Source organism: Phoenix dactylifera, chromosome 8, assembly GCF_009389715.1.
Source record: "Phoenix dactylifera cultivar Barhee BC4 chromosome 8, palm_55x_up_171113_PBpolish2nd_filt_p, whole genome shotgun sequence".
NCBI lineage: Eukaryota > Viridiplantae > Streptophyta > Magnoliopsida > Arecales > Arecaceae > Phoenix > Phoenix dactylifera.
In genome coordinates this window covers 3,776,985-3,798,038 of record NC_052399.1, presented here as the reverse complement: position 1 = coordinate 3,798,038, position 21,054 = coordinate 3,776,985, and the positions used below count along the sequence as shown (strand labels likewise).

The following is a 21,054-nucleotide window of genomic DNA, read 5'->3' as shown; positions in this document are numbered from 1 at the left end:
AGGTCCACTCTTAGGCTTGGCTGAGCTAAGGTCCACTCTCTGTCTTTGTTCTGTCCCACTTAACGGGGCGACTTGCCTTTCACTGGGCCTAGGACTATTTCAAACACGAGGTCCTTTTCTTTGAATTTCCAGAAGCAACCCTCCCTCCTAGTCCTCACCGCCAACCAACCCTATTTAAGCCCCTGTTACACAACACAACCAGCGGACGCAACCCGTCTCCCTCCCCTCTACCCTTCTCGCCTCTCCTCGCTCCATCTCTGGCTTCACAATCCCATAAACTTCGTAGCGGCTCGGCACGGCAGGACGGACTGTTTCCTACCTCTCTGATAGAGGTGAAGGGAAGAGAGAAAGCAGGGTGAAAGAAATGGAGACGGAGGAGAAAACCCGGGTGGGTAGCATAAGGGCGAGTAGCTTAAGGGCGGGGAGTGCATCCATCTGGATGAGAGGAGACGATGTCTTCTCGAGATCGTCGCGAGAGGAAGATGACGAGGAGGCACTGAAATGGGCTGCGCTGGAGAAGCTGCCGACCTATAACAGGCTGCGGAGGGGCATACTTGCTATAAATAAAGGACAGCCCAGGGAAGTTGATATAGAGAACCTCAGCTATCAAGAGAGGAAGAACTTGATCGAAAGGCTGGTCCGGGTTGCCGACGAGGACAACGAGAAGTTCTTGTTGAAGCTTAGGAACCGCATGGATCAGTACGGACAAGCACATCCTTCCCCTTTGCTTTACTTGAATACTTTGGCTGCTATAGGATTTATCTAAATTCCGATTTCTTGATTTCCTCTTTTCTCTTGTTCCTTTTTCTAGAGTTGGAATTGATCTTCCGGCGATCGAAGTGCGTTACGAGCACCTCAACATCGAAGCAGAAGCTCATGTGGGCAACAGAGGCTTACCTTCATTCGTCAATGCTACATTCAACGTCCTCGAGGTATTTCGGATAACTAAAATACTCTATTGAGAAGCAAAGAGAAGAGAATAAAATAAATAAATAAAGAGATTTTTGCATATATATCCTTCAAAAAATATAAAATTATATCAATACCCTTCTAAAATTCTTATTTACATGCATTCTTCCAAAAAAAATACTTATTTTGTATGTATATTCTTCTTTTTCTTATATATATATATATATATATGTGTGTGTGTGTATACACCTATACCATCTAACGCCATTAAAAAATAAATGATTTAAATTTAAAATGACTAAAATACTCTTATAATTTTTTTTTGCATATCTACACATAAGAGTATTTCAGCCATTTTAGTTTTAAACTATTTATTTTTTAATGACGTTGGATAGTATGTATACATATACAAAAAAGAAAAAAAAGAATTTACATGCAAATAGTAATTTTACGAGAATATTCATGTAATTTTTATATATTTAGAAAGATATTTATGTAAAACAAAAAAAAAACTCATAAATAAATAAAATTAAAAGCTATCTATGAGGTTCGGTGAGTACCTTTATAACTGAGGGGTTTGCTTCTCTTTTTTTCTGGTCCAAGGGCTTTGCCAATCTCCTGCATGTAGTACCAAGTAGGAAGAGACCAGTAGAGATCCTTCATGACGTTAGCGGAATCATTAAGCCCCGCAGGTATGATATCGTTTGCTTCAGATTTAGATACCAAACATCTCGTTCCAATTCCGTTTCTGCATCTGAAATTTTTAAATTATGTTCCTTCTATTTTGCAGGATGACTTTGCTCCTGGGTCCACCAGGGTCGGGGAAGACGACTTTGTTATTGGCGTTGGCCGGAAAGCTCGAGTCGGATCTAAAGGTCAGGAGATTCATTCGCTCTGTATCTTAATTTTAATTTCTATAGATGCTCTCCATGCTGCTCTAAGATTTCCAACTTTCTGAAACACAAAACAGGTTTCGGGAAGAGTAACTTACAATGGTCATGAGATGGATGAGTTCATGCCTGAGAGAACAGCTGCATATATCAGTCAACATGATCTCCACATCGGGGAGATGACAGTGCGTGAAACCTTATCTTTCTCTGCGAGATGTCAGGGAGTAGGGACTCGTTACGGTCAGTATCGCTCCACAAATTGTTTCGACGTAGAATATTACTCCATAATTTTTCATACAATTCCGATAGATCTTCTTACGTGACAATATGCAGATATGCTGGCTGAGCTAGCAAGAAGGGAAAAGCAGGCAAACATCAAGCCAGACCCCGATATCGATATCTTCATGAAGGTGAGATAAGCATCCTCTTCGCAAGCAGAGCTGCTCTCTGTTCATCTTCACAAACTCGCAAGAAATTGATAGCTTTGGCGAATTAAAACTTACCGGAGTGTCACCATGGTTGTTAATCCATAGCAAATTGCTTCTCATAAGCCGATTAACTTGACATCGAGCGGACAGAAAGCGCAATAAGATTTTTCCTTTTTCTACTTATCAGGCAGCTGCAATGGGAAACCAAGAGACCAATGTAATCACAGACTATATACTGAAGGTATGTGCCGCTCTCTGCCCCTGATCTTTGACCCTTTTGTTATGTTTTTTCATGGTGCAAACTTCTGTTTTGATGATTAATTTGACAAAAAAGCAAAGATAGAGGAAGAACACTTTCAAAGAAACTAGAAAGAAGGTCGTCTTATTTGCCATCTGTAACAGATTTTAGGATTGGAAGTGTGCGCTGATACCATGGTAGGAGATGAAATGCTGAGAGGCATCTCAGGAGGACAAAGGAAGCGTGTCACAACAGGTAGACGAACTGCCAAATCCAACCTCCAAGATCATGTGATCTTCTAGGATGCTGTCTCAATTGAATAAATTTTGGGTGGCTAAGCTTCCCTTGATCTAAAAAAAAAAAAAAAATCTTTGGGGATGCTGATCTGATCTGACCCTCTGGGTCTTCAACTTGTGATACAGGAGAGATGATTGTCGGGCCAGCGAGAGCTCTATTCATGGATGAGATATCCACAGGTCTGGACAGTTCCACAACTTTCCAGATCGTGAACTCGCTCAGGCAATCCATTCACATTCTCGACGGGACAGCCGTCATTTCTCTGCTTCAGCCAGCACCAGAGACCTACGACCTCTTCGACGACATAATACTTCTTTCAGATGGCCATGTTGTGTACCAAGGTCCCCGCGAGCAGGTGCTTGAGTTCTTTGAGTCCATGGGCTTCAAATGCCCTGAGAGGAAAGGTGTTGCAGACTTCTTGCAGGAAGTAAGCCAGAAACCAGAAAGATTCCCTTCACCAACATTTTTTTTTCTTTTGGATTACAAGATTGTCCAAGATGATAATTTATTTTTGGGAATGTAGGTAACATCAAAGAAAGATCAGCTGCAGTATTGGATGCGTCATGACGAACCTTACAGGTTTGTGCCTGTCAGGGAATTTTCAGAGGCATTCCAGTCTTTCCATGTGGGTCGGAAATTAGGAAATGAACTCTCCGTCCCGTTCGACAAGAGCAGCAGCCACCCTGCTGCTCTCGCAACTTCAAAATATGGTGCTAGCAGCAAGGAACTATTGAAAGCAAACGTCTGGAGAGAGTTGTTGCTGATGAAGCGGAACTCATTTGTCTATTTCTTCAGGGCGTTCCAGGTAAGTGAATCACCTCCGCTGCACCTTAGGGCTTCAATTCCACAAACAAGTGCCAGTGCTTTATCATTTTGCATTTCTCTCCTCATCAGCTCATGTTCATGGCTACGATCACAATGACACTCTTCCTGCGAACCAACATGCACCGCGATAGCACAAACGATGGAGGGCTTTATATGGGTGCCCTTTTCTTCGCAATAATGATGATTATGTTCAATGGATTCTCTGAACTTTCATTGGCCATTGCAAAGCTGCCTGTTTTCTTCAAGCAAAGGGACTACCGCTTTTATCCAGCATGGACTTATGCCGTGCCCTCATGGATTCTCAAGATACCCATAACATTTGTGGAAGTTGGTGTCTGGGTGTTCATGACTTACTACGTGATAGGATTTGATCCAAATGTAGGAAGGTCAGTATTACTTTGCTTTGCAACTGCCACAGCTTGACCTCCAGCCTGATTAAATGTGATCCTCCCATTCTGGCTTCTCGGAAATAACAGCATTACTCTCCCTTCATACTACAGGCTATTTAAGCAGTATCTGCTTCTCCTACTTGTCAATCAAATGGCTTCCGCGTTATTCCGTTTCATCGCTGCACTGGGTAGAAATATGATCATTGCAAATACTTTTGGAGCTTTTGCATTGCTCGTGATTATAGCGTTGGGTGGATTCATTTTGTCGCACGGTATATTCTTGCTCTTTAGACGATAGCAAATTGTTTCTTTGTCAGTTTACTGTGCCAAGTGTTACGATTTACCTCAACTGGTTCCAGAGTATTGATATTTAATCTATTTTCATTGTTCCCTTCGGCAGAGGATGTGAAAAAGTGGTGGATATGGGGTTACTGGATCTCACCCATGATGTACGCACAGAATGCACTTGCAACAAATGAATTTCTTGGACACAGTTGGAGCCGTGTAAGTTCATTTGCTTTCCTGAAAGGTCAATGCTATATATGATTTTCTTTTTTTCTCTGTTTTTTTTCTCCCAAACAGAGATGATTAGATCAGATAAATCATAACTAAACAATCAAATGCATTAGATTTCATCAACATGTAAATTGATATGATGATTTTAATAACTCTGATGGACAATAACAGGAGTCCAAAATTATTTAAAAGCTTAAGTAATATATCCTTCTACATGAAGTTCTAAGGATGATTGCAATAATTCTAATTCATGTGCTAATAATTGCTCAAAAAATGTACGCGCTAGCAGATGACAACCAGATACACATTGGTTTGACCACTAGAAACAGGTAAACTTGGTATCATTAATCAGTATATTTGTCCTTATTTCACAGACACAAAGTGCTTTCAAATCATTAACAGTCACTCCCCTGCACTTACTTCAATTATCTATGTCAAACAACAATCAAGTAAATAATATCATCGTATGTCTTCAGCGAACTGAAGTGCATTTCCTTTGATTTATCTGTGTTATAGATTCTTCCGAATCATAATGAAACACTAGGAGTGGAAGTCTTGAAGTCCCGTGGAATTTTTACAGAGGCCAAATGGTACTGGATTGGTACGGGTGCATTGGCCGGATATATGATCCTTTTCAATATCCTTTTCACTGTGGCTCTTACCTATATCAAGCGTAAGTAGTTCCCCCCCTATATCTTGGCATCAACTCTAGCTATGTAGCAATCTCGCATATTGGGATGCTTAAAGAGGTCCAAATTGAGATACCTTGCTCCATACCTTACTTTGTAATGCTTGCAGCATATGGGAATGCTCAGCCAAGTTTATCTGAAGAGGCATTGCATGAAAAATATACAAATATAACAGGAGAAATGGAGCCATCATCACTTACAGAAAGGAGCACTAGCAGAGATTCCACATCCAAAAGTAAATCAGTTATAACATTACTAGTTTGCTCATCAATTTCTGACAGTTCCCTCTCGCTGTTTATCATCTTAGTTTACATGTTCCGATGCAGAAAGTGCTCGTGGAAGTAGGAATAATGATGCCTCATCAAGCATGACAGATGCTGCTGCTAATCTTAATCAGAATAAGAAAGGAATGGTCCTCCCATTCACACCCCTTTCCATCACATTTGACAATATAACATACTCGGTGGACATGCCACAGGTATCTGCATTTGCGTAAAAGATAAATCTCTGCCTGTATTTCACCGAACTTTTTTTTTTTATGCGGTATACTTATTTCTTGCCAAAATAACCAATCCTTAATGGAATATGTATTTCCAGGAAATGACAGCACAAGGTGTTGAGGGAGACCGACTGGAGCTCCTAAAGGGAGTGAGTGGATCTTTCAGGCCAGGAGTACTTACAGCTCTAATGGGTGTAAGTGGAGCAGGCAAAACTACACTCATGGATGTATTGGCTGGAAGGAAAACAGGTGGATACATAGATGGAAGCATTACCATATCTGGCTACCCCAAGAAGCAAGAAACTTTCGCTCGTATATCAGGATATTGTGAACAGAATGATATCCACTCTCCTCATGTCACGGTTTATGAATCCCTTGTTTACTCTGCATGGCTTCGCTTACCTGCCGATGTAGATTCTGCAACAAGAAAGGTTGGCCGAACATATGGGTCCATTCTTGTGCAACTTTCAGCTTATAACTTCAGGAATTTAATTATAACAATCTTCTGTACAGATGTTCGTGGAAGAGGTCATGGAACTTGTAGAGCTAACATCATTGAGGGAAGCCTTGGTAGGACTGCCTGGTGTGAATGGGTTATCAACCGAGCAGCGCAAAAGGCTCACAATTGCAGTAGAGCTTGTTGCTAACCCCTCCATAATATTCATGGACGAGCCTACCTCTGGACTGGATGCAAGGGCGGCCGCCATTGTAATGAGGACAGTGAGAAACACTGTGGACACCGGGAGGACTGTGGTGTGCACTATTCATCAGCCTAGCATCGACATATTTGAAGCTTTTGATGAGGTGAGAAGATCGGTCGGATCGATAGGTTTTCTTTATTCTCTCACAGGTATTCGTAAAATGACATATATGTAAACGCTGCTGGTATCTGATGCTTTGTTACTTCCAACTGCAGCTGTTTCTATTGAAGCGAGGAGGAGAAGAGATATACGTAGGCCCATTGGGGCGACATTCTTGTCATCTGATCGATTACTTTGAGGTAAGAAAATGGACAGCGGAAAGGTTGCATCTTTTTTGTTTTTCAGAGTTCTAGCTCCTGAAACATTTTATATTCGAGCGACGCGACGACGTCTGTAACTTTGCATTTATATTATCAGCAAATCGAAGGAGTGAGCAAGATACAAGACGGCTATAATCCTGCAACATGGATGCTGGAAGTAACAACACAATCACAAGAAGAAATATTGGGGGTTCGTTTCAGCGAGGTGTACAAGAATTCGGAATTGCATCAGTAAGTAGTCTGGCTGCTGTTCCAACGTACGGATTAATTTCTGATGGAGGTATTACCTAGAAACAATTGACTCTTTTACTCTATATTGTGTTGCAGGAGAAACAAAGCTTTGATCAAGGAATTGAGCATACCTCCTCCTGGCTCCAGCGATCTCTACTTCCCAACTCAGTACTCTCGACCATTCCTCACACAATGCTTGGCATGCCTATGGAAACAACGACTGTCGTATTGGAGGAATCCTCCATATACTGCTGTCAGGTTTTTCTTCACAACAATGATAGCCTTGATGTTTGGGACGATATTCTGGGATCTTGGTACCAAACTGTGAGTAGCAATTCTGAAACGACCCAAGTCTGCTATATATAATCCCTTGATGTTTCCAAATATGATTTGCCTGACAAAAACATTGTTGCAGGAGGGATCCACAGGATTTAGTTAATGCAATGGGTTCCATGTACGCTGCTGTTCTGTTCATCGGGGTTTCGAACTCCACATCCGTCCAGCCCGTTGTGTCCATCGAACGAACCGTCTTCTATAGAGAGAGGGCAGCAGGAATGTATTCAGCTTTGCCATATGCTTTTGGACAAGTAATTACTTCAACATCACCTTACTACATCCAACGTACGTGCATTTGAAACAAATCAAGATCAGCTAACCATGTTCTTCTGTGGCCTCTGCAGGTGTTGATCGAGGTTCCCCATGTCTTGGTTCAGTCTCTGGTATATGGGGTTATAGTGTACGCAATGATTGCGTTTGAATGGACGGCTGCCAAGTTCTTTTGGTACCTGTTTTTTATGTTCTTCACCCTACTATACTTCACATTCTATGGAATGATGACGGTAGGCATGACTCCCAACATCAACATAGCTGCCATCATATCTTCTGCTTTTGTTTTAATGTGGAATCTTTTCTCTGGATTCATTATCCCACGACCGGTAAGTTCTGATTCACATTGCTCTTTTTATGATGGGTTTCCTGAAATAAAGATGAACTAAAGCAAAACAAAACAAAAAAACTTTGGCCTTCTTACAGAGTATGCCCGTGTGGTGGAGGTGGTATTTCTGGGCAAGCCCCGTTGCATGGACATTGTACGGATTGGTCGCTTCACAGTTCGGGGATATCGACCGCACATTTCAGGGCAGCGACCAAACTGTGGCTGAATATGTGAGGTCACAGCTTGGATTCAGACACGACTTCTTGGGAGTGGCTGCAGTGGTTGTCGTTGGACTTGCCGTGCTCTTTGCTTTTCTTTTTGGGTTGACAATAAAAGTACTAAACTTCCAGAGAAGGTAGAGAAGTATTTACTTGGTAGATTAAATTATTTTTTGGAAGTGACATTTCGGATCGACCTCACCATCAAATGTAAGCAGAAGGATACACGATGCTATGCGAAATATCAAAAGAAGAATTTGTCAGTGGCAATCAGTCAGCTTTTTTTTTTTTTTCTGTCTCTTTACCTTGTATTAACTTTTTTTCAACAATTTGAACTCCAATTTCTTTTAATCTAGAGATCTCCTCCTCCCCCTCCTCATCATCGTCTCCAAAGACATTCTTGTGGAGCAATTCCCAACCACTATCATTATCCATTTTATTAACACGGCGGATCTCTGCTCGCATATTTTTGGTCATGTTTGTATTTTGAGTGGTAATCAGAATCCTGCCACTGGTTGTTGCACTTTCAATGGGATATCGAAGCAAATGTTCCCATACATCTATCCTCCATAGTCCATACATCATCTAATACAATAAATAATCTTTTTGAAAGTGCAGAGCAAAGAAGGGGTACGAGCTCCGCCTCGGTTTCAGCCGCCCTATAATTTCCACCTGCAGCCCTAATTATCTCTTTTAGCAATCCTGTCTCTGAAAATTCCTGAGAAACACACATCCCTAATTATCCGTTTATCCGTTTTTTTATAACTCTATAATGCTGGAAGGAATAAAATATACTATTACAAGAAGAAGTACCATAGAATATTAACCAAGATCTACTCATATTAAAAAATGCATCAAATTCAATATCAATAATACTCATGGTTTGATTTTGTCATTTGAGCTTATATTTTGCTTTTGTTATTGAATGCAAGTTGAAATTGAAAATTAACCAGTAAAATACCATGAGCCGTTCCAGATTGTTCGGTAGAGCAGACAAGTAGATATGGCATCCATGTTGCATGATAAGTTGCCATTGTTTTACAGTTTAGGCTTGTGTGCAGAATAATTTCAATTATCAAGATTTAATGTCAAACTTTTCATCAAAAAAAGAAAAAAAAACCAAGATTTAATCTCAAGCTGAGAAGATGATGAAAGAACAGGAAGAAAAGAAGCTGCCGGTCTTACCAGGGCATGTAAGGAGGAAAGTTCTTCCGTGAGAGACATTAACGTACATCCAACTCAACTTCATCCCATGCACGCCAACTACCAAATAATTTACGATTTATTTCGTATTACTGTGGCTAAAAACTGGCTGCCACGGCTGTCATTGATTTGTTCTAGAAAAATCCAGTCTGACTATGGAAATGACAGCCGTCGTGTGTGAGAGAGATGTGACTGCATTCCAACGAACTGAAAACACAGCGTTGATAGGTCTTATCTTTATCGTCCGGAAATCACGAGGAAGTAGACTTGAAATAAAGAAAAGTTATAACTCGTTAGCGTGTCAAAGTTGGCCTGATCGGTACGTTCTCATGACTTTGCTCTGGTTTCTAGTAACCGTATGGCAAAAACAAAACAAGAGCGAGAAAACAGCAAACAGCAACAGCGATGAACATCTGGAACGAATTAAAAGGATCGATGACTCTACGGCCAGCCTAAATGCCGTTCCAAGATCTTGACTTTTTTAGTTCTAATTAATGAGCTATGCTTAAACTGGGGACAGCTTAAAAGCCTTCCCGTTTCCTTTATAAAAAAAAAATGTTCTACTTAATTAATTGTACCGTCGTTACATATAAAAACATAATATAATATTTCTGTTGACCACCGCATCATGGGCGATGGCTGGCAGCATCTCTCTAGATGGTCAACACGGCTGTAGTTGAAAGATAACTTGGGGTAAGAATAGTAACAACCGAACACTAATAATACTGGATTTAGCGACGAATTATGGGGAAAAAATAAAGAAGGAAGATCCAACCTCAAACTCGGCTTGTTAGAAGCCTAGCATAATCTAAATAGGATCTAACTCAGGCGGAAATCCAGAAAACCCAGAATCTAGTAGCACCCGTGATTGTGATATACGGTTGGGTCTCCCAGCCCGATTTATTAGGGAGATTTCCTAAAGATTTCAAACTCACGTTAAAAATGAGGACTTCGTCGTTTTATCTGTCCTCGCCTAGAAGAAAAGTCTGAACTCTTGCCACGGGACGTTGGGGTAGTTTCCAAATCCGGGTCTTTCCCGGGAGCTGGGGCATATTGGGATTAACCACAAGGGGGAAAAAAACCAGCTTATGCGTCGTTGTCGGCATCGTTCAGAAGGACTAAACACGAGAAAACTGAGCCTTTTTTTTAATTTAATGAAAAAGAAAAGCCTTCGCACGCCAAGCCATTTCAAAGGCGGAAGAGCTTGACCGACTATTTAAACACGAGGCCCTTATTTTTGAAGTTCCAGAAGCCGCCCTCCCTCCTAGTCCTCACCACCAACCGACCCTATTTAAGCCCCTGTTTCCTCCCTTTCCCCACCCCTGTCACACAACACAACCAGCGGACGCAACCCATCTCCCTCCCCTCCACCCTTCTCGCCTCTCCTCGCTCCATCTCTGGCTTCACAATCCCATAAACTTCGTAGCGGCTCGGCACGGCAGGACGGACTGTTTCCTACCTCTCTGATAGCTCCATCTCAGGCTTCACAATCCTATAAACTTCGTAGCGGCTCGGCACGGCGGGAGGACTGTTTCCTACCTCTCTGATAGAGGGTGAAGGGAAGAGAGAAAGCAGGGTGAAAGAAATGGAGACAGGGGAGAAAACCAGGGTGGGTAGCATGAGGGCGAGTAGCATAAGGGCGAGCAGCACCAGGGCGGGGAGTGCATCCATCTGGATGAGAGGAGAAGATGTCTTCTCGAGATCGTCGCGAGAGGAAGATGACGAGGAGGCCCTGAAATGGGCTGCGCTGGAGAAGCTGCCGACCTATAACAGGCTGCGGAGGGGCATACTTGCTATAAATGAAGGGCAGCCCAGGGAAATTGATATAGAGAACCTCAGCTATCAAGAGAGGAAGAACTTGATCGAAAGGCTGGTCCGGGTTGCCGAGGAGGACAACGAGAAGTTCTTGTTGAAGCTTAGGAACCGCATGGATCAGTACGGACAAGCACATCCTTCCCCTTTGCCTTACTTGAATGCTTTGGCTGCTAGAGGATTTATCTAAATTCCGATTTCCTGATTTCCTCTTTTCTTTTGTTCCTTTTTCTAGAGTTGGAATTGAACTTCCGACGATCGAAGTGCGTTACGAGCACCTCAACATCGAAGCAGAAGCTTATGTGGGCAACAGAGGCTTGCCTTCATTCGTCAATGCTACAGTCAACGTCCTCGAGGTATTTCGGATAACTAAAATACTCTATTGAGAAGGAAAGAGAAGAGACAAAAATAAATAAACGAAAAAGTTTTTACATATAAATCCTTCAAAATATATAAAATTGTATGAATACCCTTCTAAAATTATTATTTGCATGTATTTCTCCATAAAATATTTATTTTGCATCTATATTTTTTTTTAAATATATGTACCTATATCATCTAAATGCCATTAAAAAATAAGTAATTTAAAATTTAAAATGACTAAAATACACTTACAACTTTTTTTTTTTTTTTTTTGCATATCTACACGTAATAGTATTTCAGCCATTTTAGTTTTAAGCTATTTATTTTTTAATAACATTGGATAGTATGTATACACATACAAAAAAAAAAATACATGCAAATAGTAATTTTACGAGAATATTCATGTAATTTTTATATATTTAGAAAGATATTTATGTAAAACAAAAAAAAAAACTCATAAATAAATAAAATTATAAGCTATCTATGAGGTTCGGTGAGTACCTTTATAACTGAGGGGTTTGCTCTCTTTTTTTCTGGTCCAAGGGCTTTGCCAATCTCCTGCATGTAGTACCAAGTAGGAAGAGACCAGTAGAGATCCTTCATGACGTTAGCGGAATCATTAAGCCCCGCAGGTATGATATCGTTTGCTTCAGATTTAGATACCAAACTTCTCGTTCCAATTTCGTTTCTGCATCTGAAATTTTTAAATTATGTTCCTTCTATTTTGTAGGATGACTTTGCTCCTGGGTCCACCAGGGTCGGGGGAAGACGACTTTGTTATTGGCGTTGGCCGGAAAGCTCGAGTCGGATCTAAAGGTCAGGAGATTCATTCGCTCTGTATCTTAATTTTAATTTCTATAGATGCTCTCAATGCTGCTATAAGATTTCCAACTTTCTGAAACACAAAACAGGTTTCGGGAAGAGTAACTTACAATGGCCATGGGATGGATGAGTTCGTGCCCGAGAGAACAGCTGCATATATCAGTCAACATGATCTCCACATCGGGGAGATGACAGTGCGTGAAACCTTATCTTTCTCTGCGAGATGTCAGGGAGTAGGGACTCGTTACGGTCAGTATCGCTCCACAAATTGTTTCGACGTAGAAAATTACTCCATAATTTTTCATACAATTCCGATAGATCTTCTTACGTGACAATATGCAGATATGCTGGCCGAGCTAGCAAGAAGGGAAAAGCAGGCAAACATCAAGCCAGACCCCGATATCGATATCTTCATGAAGGTGAGATAAGCATCCTCTTAGCAAGCAGAGCTGCTCTGTTCATCTTCCCAAACTCTCAAGAAATTGATAGCTTTGGCGAATTAAAACTTACCGGAGTGTCACCATGGTTGTTAATCCATAGCAAATTGCTTCTCATAAGCTGATTAACTTGACATCGAGCGGACAGAAAGCGCAATAAGATTTTTCCTTTTTCTACTTATCAGGCAGCTGCAATGGGAAACCAAGAGACCAATGTAATCACAGACTATATACTGAAGGTATGTGCCGCTCTCTGCCCCTGATCTTTGACCCTTTTGTTATGTTTTTTCATGGTGCAAACTTCTGTTTTGATGATTAATTTGACAAAAAAGCAAAGATAGAGGAAGAACACTTTCAAAGAAACTAGAAAGAAGGTCGTCTTATTTGCCATCTGTAACAGATTTTAGGATTGGAAGTGTGCGCTGATACCATGGTAGGAGATGAAATGCTGAGAGGCATCTCAGGAGGACAAAGGAAGCGTGTCACAACAGGTAGACGAACTGCCAAATCCAACCTCCAAGATCATGTGATCTTCTAGGATGCTGTCTCAATTGAATAAATTTTGGGTGGCTAAGCTTCCCTTGATCTAAAAAAAAAAAATCTTTGGGGATGCTGATCTGATCTGACCCTCTGGGTCTTCAACTTGTGATACAGGAGAGATGATTGTCGGGCCAGCGAGAGCTCTATTCATGGATGAGATATCCACAGGTCTGGACAGTTCCACAACTTTCCAGATCGTGAACTCGCTCAGGCAATCCATTCACATTCTCGACGGGACAGCCGTCATTTCTCTGCTTCAGCCAGCACCAGAGACCTACGACCTCTTCGACGACATAATACTTCTTTCAGATGGCCATGTTGTGTACCAAGGTCCCCGCGAGCAGGTGCTTGAGTTCTTTGAGTCCATGGGCTTCAGATGCCCTGAGAGGAAAGGTGTTGCAGACTTCTTGCAGGAAGTAAGCCAAAAACCAGAAAGATTCCCTTCACCAACATTTATTTTTTTTCTTTTGGATTACAAGATTGTCCAAGATGATAATTTATTTTTGGGAATGTAGGTAACATCAAAGAAAGATCAGCCGCAGTATTGGATGCGTCATGACGAGCCTTACAGGTTTGTGCCTGTCAGGGAATTTTCAGAGGCATTCCAGTCGTTCCATGCGGGTCGGAACTTAGGAAATGAACTCTCCGTCCCGTTCGACAAGAGCAGCAGCCACCCTGCTGCTCTCGCAACTACAAAATACGGTGCTAGCAGCAAGGAACTATTGAAAGCTAACATCTGGAGAGAGTTGTTGCTGATGAAGCGGAACTCATTTGTCTATTTCTTTAGGGCCTTCCAGGTAAGTGAATCACCTCCGCTGCAACTTAGAGCTTCTATTCCACAAACAAGTGCCAGCGGTTTATCATTTTGCATTTCTCTCCTCATCAGCTCATGTTCATGGCTACGATCACAATGACACTCTTCCTGCGAACCAACATGCACCGCGATAGCACAAACGATGGAGGGCTTTATATGGGTGCCCTTTTCTTCGCAATGATGATGATTATGTTCAATGGATTCTCTGAACTTTCATTGGCCATTGCAAAGCTGCCTGTTTTCTTCAAGCAAAGGGACTACCGCTTTTATCCAGCATGGACTTATGCCGTGCCCTCATGGATTCTCAAGATACCCATAACATTTGTGGAAGTTGGTGTCTGGGTGTTCATGACTTACTACGTGATAGGATTTGATCCAAATGTCGGAAGGTCAGTATTTCTTTGCTTTGCAACTGCCACAGCTTGACCTCCAGCCTGATTTAAGTGATCCTCCCATTCTGGCTTCTCAGAAATAACAGCATTACTCTCGCTTCCATGTACAGGCTATTTAAGCAGTATCTGCTTCTCCTACTTGTCAATCAAATGGCTTCCGGGTTATTCCGTTTCATCGCTGCACTGGGTAGAAACATGATCGTTGCAAATACTTTTGGAGCGTTTTCATTGCTCGTGGTTATAGTGTTGGGTGGATTCATTTTGTCGCACCGTAGGTTCTTGCTCTTTAGACGATAGCAAATTGTTTCTTTGTCAGTTTACCGTGCCAAGTGTTACGATTTACCTCAACTGGTTTCAGAGTGTTGATATTTAATCGATTTTCATTGTTCCCTTCGGCAGAGGATGTGAAAAAGTGGTGGATATGGGGTTACTGGATCTCACCCATGATGTACGCACAGAATGCACTTGCAACAAATGAATTTCTTGGACACAGTTGGAGCCATGTAAGTTCACTTGCTTTTCTGAAAGGTCAATGCTATATATGATTTTCTTTTTTTTCTCTGTTTTTTTTTCTCCCAAACAGGATGATTGGATCAGATAAATCATAACTAAACAATCAAATACATTAGATTTCATCAACATATAAATTGATATGATGATTTTAATAACTCTGATGGACAATAACAGGAATCCAAAATTATTTAAAAGCTTAAGTAATATATCCTTCTACATGAAGTTCTAAGGATGATTGCAATTATTCTAATTCATGTGCTAATAATTGCTCAAAAAATGTATGCGCTAGCAGATGACAACCAGATACACATTGGTTTGACCACTAGAAACAAGTAAACTTGGTATCATTTATCAGTAAATTTGTCCTTATTTCACAGACACAGAGTGCTTTCAAATCATTTACAGTCACTCCCCTGCAGTTACTTCAATTATCTATGTCGAACAACAATCAAGTAAATAATATCATCGTATGTCTTCAGCGAACTGAAGTGCATTTCCTTTGATTTATCTGTGTTATAGATTCTTCTGAATCATAATGAAACACTAGGAGTGGAAGTCTTGAAGTCCCGTGGAATTTTTACAGAGGCCAAATGGTACTGGATTGGTACGGGTGCATTGGCCGGATATATGATCCTTTTCAATATCCTTTTCACTGTGGCGCTCACCTATATCAAGCGTAAGTAGTTCTCCCCCTATATCTTGGCATCAACTCTATGTAGCAATCTCGCATATTGTGATGCTTAAAGAGGTCCACATTGAGATACCTTGCCCCATACCTTACTTTGAAATGCTTGCAGCATTTGGGAAAGCTCAGCCAAGTTTATCTGAAGAGGCATTGAATGAAAAATATGCAAATATAACAGGAGAAATGGAGCCATCATCACTTACAGAAAGGAGCATTAGCAGAGATTCCACATCCAAAAGTAAATCAGTTATAACATTACTAGTTTGCTCATCAATTTCTGACAGTTCCCTCTCGCTGTTTATCATCTTAGTTTACATGTTCCGATGCAGAAAGTGCTCGTGGAAGTAGGAATAATGATGCCTCATCAAGCATGACAGATGCTGCTGCTAATCTTAATCAGAATAAGAAAGGAATGGTCCTCCCATTCACACCCCTTTCCATCACATTTGACAATATAACATACTCGGTGGACATGCCACAGGTATCTGCATTTGCGTAAAAGATAAATCTCTGCCTGTATTTCACCGAACTTTTTTTTTTTATGCGGTATACTTATTTCTTGCCAAAATAACCAATCCTTAATGGAATATGTATTTCCAGGAAATGACAGCACAAGGTGTTGAGGGAGACCGACTGGAGCTCCTAAAGGGAGTGAGCGGATCTTTCAGGCCAGGAGTACTTACAGCTCTAATGGGTGTAAGTGGAGCAGGCAAAACTACACTCATGGATGTATTGGCTGGAAGGAAAACAGGTGGATACATAGATGGAAGCATTACCATATCTGGCTACCCCAAGAAGCAAGAAACTTTCGCTCGTATATCAGGATATTGTGAACAGAATGATATCCACTCTCCTCATGTCACGGTTTATGAATCCCTTGTTTACTCTGCATGGCTTCGCTTACCTGCCGATGTAGATTCTGCAACAAGAAAGGTTGGCCGAACATACGGGTCCATTCTTGTGCAACTTTCAGCTTATAACTTCAGGAATTTAATTGTAACAATTAATCTTCTGTGCAGATGTTCGTGGAAGAGGTCATGGAACTTGTAGAGCTAACATCATTGAGGGAAGCCTTGGTAGGACTGCCTGGTGTGAATGGGTTATCAACCGAGCAGCGCAAAAGGCTCACAATTGCAGTAGAGCTTGTTGCTAACCCCTCCATAATATTCATGGACGAGCCTACCTCTGGACTGGATGCAAGGGCGGCCGCCATTGTAATGAGGACAGTGAGAAACACTGTGGACACCGGGAGGACTGTGGTGTGCACTATTCATCAGCCTAGCATCGACATATTTGAAGCTTTTGATGAGGTGAGAAGATCGGTCGGATCGATAGGTTTTCTTTATTCTCTCGCAGGTATTCGTAAAATGACATATTTGTAAATGTTGCTGGTATCTGATGCTTTGTTACTTCCAACTGCAGCTGTTTCTATTGAAGCGAGGAGGAGAAGAGATATACGTAGGCCCGTTGGGGCGACATTCTTGTCATCTGATCGATTACTTTGAGGTAAGAAAATGGACAGCAGAAAGGTTGCATCGTTTTTGGTTTTCAGAGTTTTAGCTCCTGAAACATTTTATATTCGAGCGACGCGACGACGTCTGTAACTTTGCATTTATATTATCAGCAAATCGAAGGAGTGAGCAAGATACAAGACGGCTATAATCCTGCAACATGGATGCTGGAAGTAACAACACAATCACAAGAAGAAATATTGGGGGTTAGTTTCAGCGAGGTGTACAAGAATTCGGAATTGTATCAGTAAGTAGTTTGGCTGCTGTTCCAACGGATTAATTTCTGATGGAGGTATTACCTAGAAACAATTAACTCTTTTACTCTATATTGTGTTGCAGGAGAAACAAAGCTTTGATCAAGGAATTGAGCATACCTCCTCCTGGCTCCAGCGATCTTCACTTCCCAACTCAGTACTCTCGACCATTCCTCACACAATGCTTGGCATGCCTATGGAAACAACGACTGTCGTATTGGAGGAATCCTCCATATACTGCTGTCAGGTTTTTCTTCACAACAATGATAGCCTTGATGTTTGGGACGATATTCTGGGATCTTGGTACCAAAACGTAAGTAGTAATTCTGAGACGACCCAAGTCTGCTATATATAATCCCCTGATGTTTCCAAATATGATTTGTCTGACAAAAACATTGTTGCAGGAGGGATCAACAGGATTTAGCTAATGCAATGGGTTCCATGTACGCTGCTGTTCTGTTCATCGGGGTTTCGAACTCCACATCCGTCCAGCCCGTTGTGTCCATCGAACGAACCGTCTTCTATAGAGAGAGGGCAGCAGGAATGTATTCAGCTTTGCCATATGCTCTTGGACAAGTAATTACTTCAACATCACCTTACCACATCCAACGTACGTGCATTTGAAACAAATCAAGATCAGCTAACCATGTTCTTCTGTGGCCTCTGCAGGTGTTGATCGAGGTTCCCTATGTCTTGGTTCAGTGTCTGGTATATGGGGTTATAGTGTACGCAATGATTGCGTTTGAATGGACGGCTGCCAAGTTCTTTTGGTACCTGTTTTTTATGTACTTCACCCTACTATACTTCACATTTTATGGAATGATGACGGTGGGCATGACTCCCAACATCAACATAGCTGCCATCATAGCTGCTGCTTTTGTTGGAATGTGGAATCTTTTCTCTGGATTCATTATCCCACGACCGGTAAGTTCTGATTCACATTGCTCTATTTAAGATGGGTTTCCTGAAATAACGATGAACTAAAACAAAACAAAAAAAACTTTGCCCTTCTTACAGAGTATGCCTGTGTGGTGGAGGTGGTATTTCTGGGCAAACCCCGTTGCATGGACATTGTACGGCTTTGGTCGCTTCACAGTTCGGGGATATCGAGCGCACATTTGAGGACGGCAGCCAAACTGTGGCTGAATATGTGAGGTCACATCTTGGATTCAGACACGACTTCTTGGGAGTGGTTGCAGTGGTTGTCGTTGGATTTGCCGTGCTCTTTGCTTTTCTTTTTGGGTTGACAATAAAAGTACTAAACTTCCAGAGAAGGTAGAGAAGTATTTACTTGGTAGATTAAATTATTTTTTAAAAGTGACATTTCGGATCGACCTCACCATCAAATGTAAGCAGAAGGATACACGATGCTATGCGAAATATCAAAAGAAGAATTTGTCAGTGGCAATCAGTCAGCTATTTTTTTTCTCTCTCTTTACCTTGTATTAATTTTTTGTACCCTGTAAGTTAGGTATGTTGACAATGATGATAGCATTTCTTTCTTTGAATTTTTTTACGAAATGTGTCTGCTGTGATTTGTACACTTCTTTTGTGGATGCAAGGGCTAAAAACTGTGCGACGTGCAGAGAGTATATGAAGTATAAAGGAACAACATGGGAAAACAGCAGATAAAAAATAGTCCGAAAAGAAGCAGAGAGTATCTAATTTTTTTTCCTTTCCTTAATGTCGCCTTTCATTGGTTTCTTGGATGGAAGGAGTATCCGTCAACCTTCTAATTCAAGATAATAAATATTTTAGTCAATAAGAAAAGAAAAGATTATGCAGAATATGAAAAACTGGAGAAACCCACACAAACAAGAAGATGTTGTAGTTTTAATTTGAAAAAAAAATTAAACCAACCTTATTCGCAAAATTTTATTTTAAATGTATTAAAATACTTTTTGCCGGATGCCTCTTTTCGAAGAGTTACAACTCTCTTCAAAAAAAAATGTTGGTTTTCGAAGAGATATGGTATTTTCGAAACATCACATATCTTAGAAACCATCCGTCTTCTCGATCATCTCAGCAAAGTCTGTAAATAAATTTTGGGTCCATTGCTTTAGAAACACACTTACACATCCACTTTTCTCTTGTGCGCTCTATTGCAATCTGATAGAGACTCTGCTTCCACACTTTCTGCTTTTTCATTTTTCCTCCACCTTTTCTTCTTCCTTCTTTTCTAGGCAACCGAAGGAAGTCACTCAAGTCTAGCCTTCTAGCAATTGTGCATGTTACAAGAGAATTGAGCTAAACTAGTTTGTTATACCTTTGGGATGAGATCGTTGTAGACCCACACGTAGGGGACAAATCACGTTCTTGGGGTAGTATACATCACACGCCTCGATCCAGCCAAGCTTTCAACCAACTAATTTTCAAAATTTTGTAGATATAAAGTTTTATTTCAATTTATTATCTCAAAGCATAAATAGTGATTTCTAGGTATATTTATTCCTATAGTTTAAGAGCGAGATCTTGATTATACTAGAAATTACTACCAGTTGTTTATCGAATCTACTTTGGTTGTATAGAATTAAATTTACTTTGATCGTATAAAATCAGAAAGTTTGTATCTTTATCTTTTAGAGATTATTTTCCTTACAAAAATCAGTCTTTTGAGAAATTTATCTTGCTCTAAAAATAGTGCAAATAGATTTTTCTGCAACCTTAAAAAGTATGCAGAAATTTTCTGCATATTTAAAAATTTAAGCAAAAATTTACTGCAGCTTCGTGCATAAATTTTCTATATATATTAAATTCTGTATAAACTGATTTTCTACAAGCTTTGAATTTTCTGCATCTTTAAAACCTACATCGATCGAGTCCTTGCCAGACAAGCTCCAGGATTAGTTAAAATAATAAAGCAAAATGCCTTTTGTGCCCCCTCAGCATGGCCCAGATTTTTTTTTTTTTGGATCGTTCCGCTTTTTTTTTTGGTTGAAATGGGAGGAAGGATTTTGACCTGAGTTCTATTTCTGCGGTTATGTACAGAAGTGGATTGCAACATGAGTTGTAAGGTAAGTTGGGTTCGCGTACACCTGATTTGGTCAACCCAGGGTCACCATGACGGCCCGGTTTGATCCTTAGAGTTGGTCGAACCTAGAAGAGGAGGTTACAATGAAATGGTTATCTTAGTTTGTTTTAGGTTCTGGTTAGCTTTCTTTTTATCCTCTGCGGTGCGGCTTTTAGTTGCATGGGGTGACTGTCACGCCCCGAACCCGGGGCCCGGGACGCGAGCAGACGCCACGCACCTGCAGGGCGGACCCCGCAAGCACGCAAGGCAGATAAATCAAATTAACCATCAATAACTAAATAAAGATAAATTTCAGTTTTCATATCAAATGTCCACATATACATATGTCAAAAGAAAAGTCAATATCTACTAGCTAAATACATCATGATCACTCCATCCCGTAATCCCTATAATCATATGTCATCACCTGCAAAAATGTAAATAATAGGAGTGAGCTAACAGCTCAGTAGGCAACATCATGCAATAAAGTCATCATATAACATGTGATGATGCATATAAAAAGCAGCTAAAACTCATAAATCCAAAATCCACACGATAATCCGTAAACCCGATCCGAGACTCAAAATAACTCAACCGCATGACTACGGCCACAT

General features: G+C 40.9%; 1 protein-coding gene and 1 pseudogene across 1 annotated transcript; both read left to right on the top strand.

Annotated features, from left to right (window-relative positions):
* The first annotated feature begins 349 nt into the window (after nucleotides 1–349).
* Nucleotides 350–8,354, top strand: LOC103709922 (ABC transporter G family member 36-like). Its single transcript, XM_039128699.1, has 24 exons — nucleotides 350–699; nucleotides 812–932; nucleotides 1,513–1,601; nucleotides 1,700–1,784; nucleotides 1,880–2,039; nucleotides 2,133–2,209; nucleotides 2,415–2,468; nucleotides 2,630–2,720; nucleotides 2,888–3,189; nucleotides 3,286–3,567; nucleotides 3,657–3,973; nucleotides 4,088–4,248; nucleotides 4,377–4,480; nucleotides 5,009–5,165; nucleotides 5,291–5,416; nucleotides 5,508–5,659; nucleotides 5,779–6,111; nucleotides 6,194–6,484; nucleotides 6,597–6,680; nucleotides 6,799–6,932; nucleotides 7,029–7,256; nucleotides 7,348–7,519; nucleotides 7,613–7,867; nucleotides 7,965–8,354. The coding sequence occupies exons 1-24, from the start codon at nucleotides 365–367 to the stop codon at nucleotides 8,223–8,225; spliced, it is 4,371 nt and encodes a 1,456-aa protein (XP_038984627.1). The 5' UTR covers nucleotides 350–364; the 3' UTR covers nucleotides 8,226–8,354.
* Nucleotides 8,355–10,611: 2,257 nt separating this feature from the next.
* Nucleotides 10,612–18,938, top strand: LOC103699616 (annotated as a pseudogene).
* The last annotated feature ends 2,116 nt before the right edge of the window (nucleotides 18,939–21,054 follow it).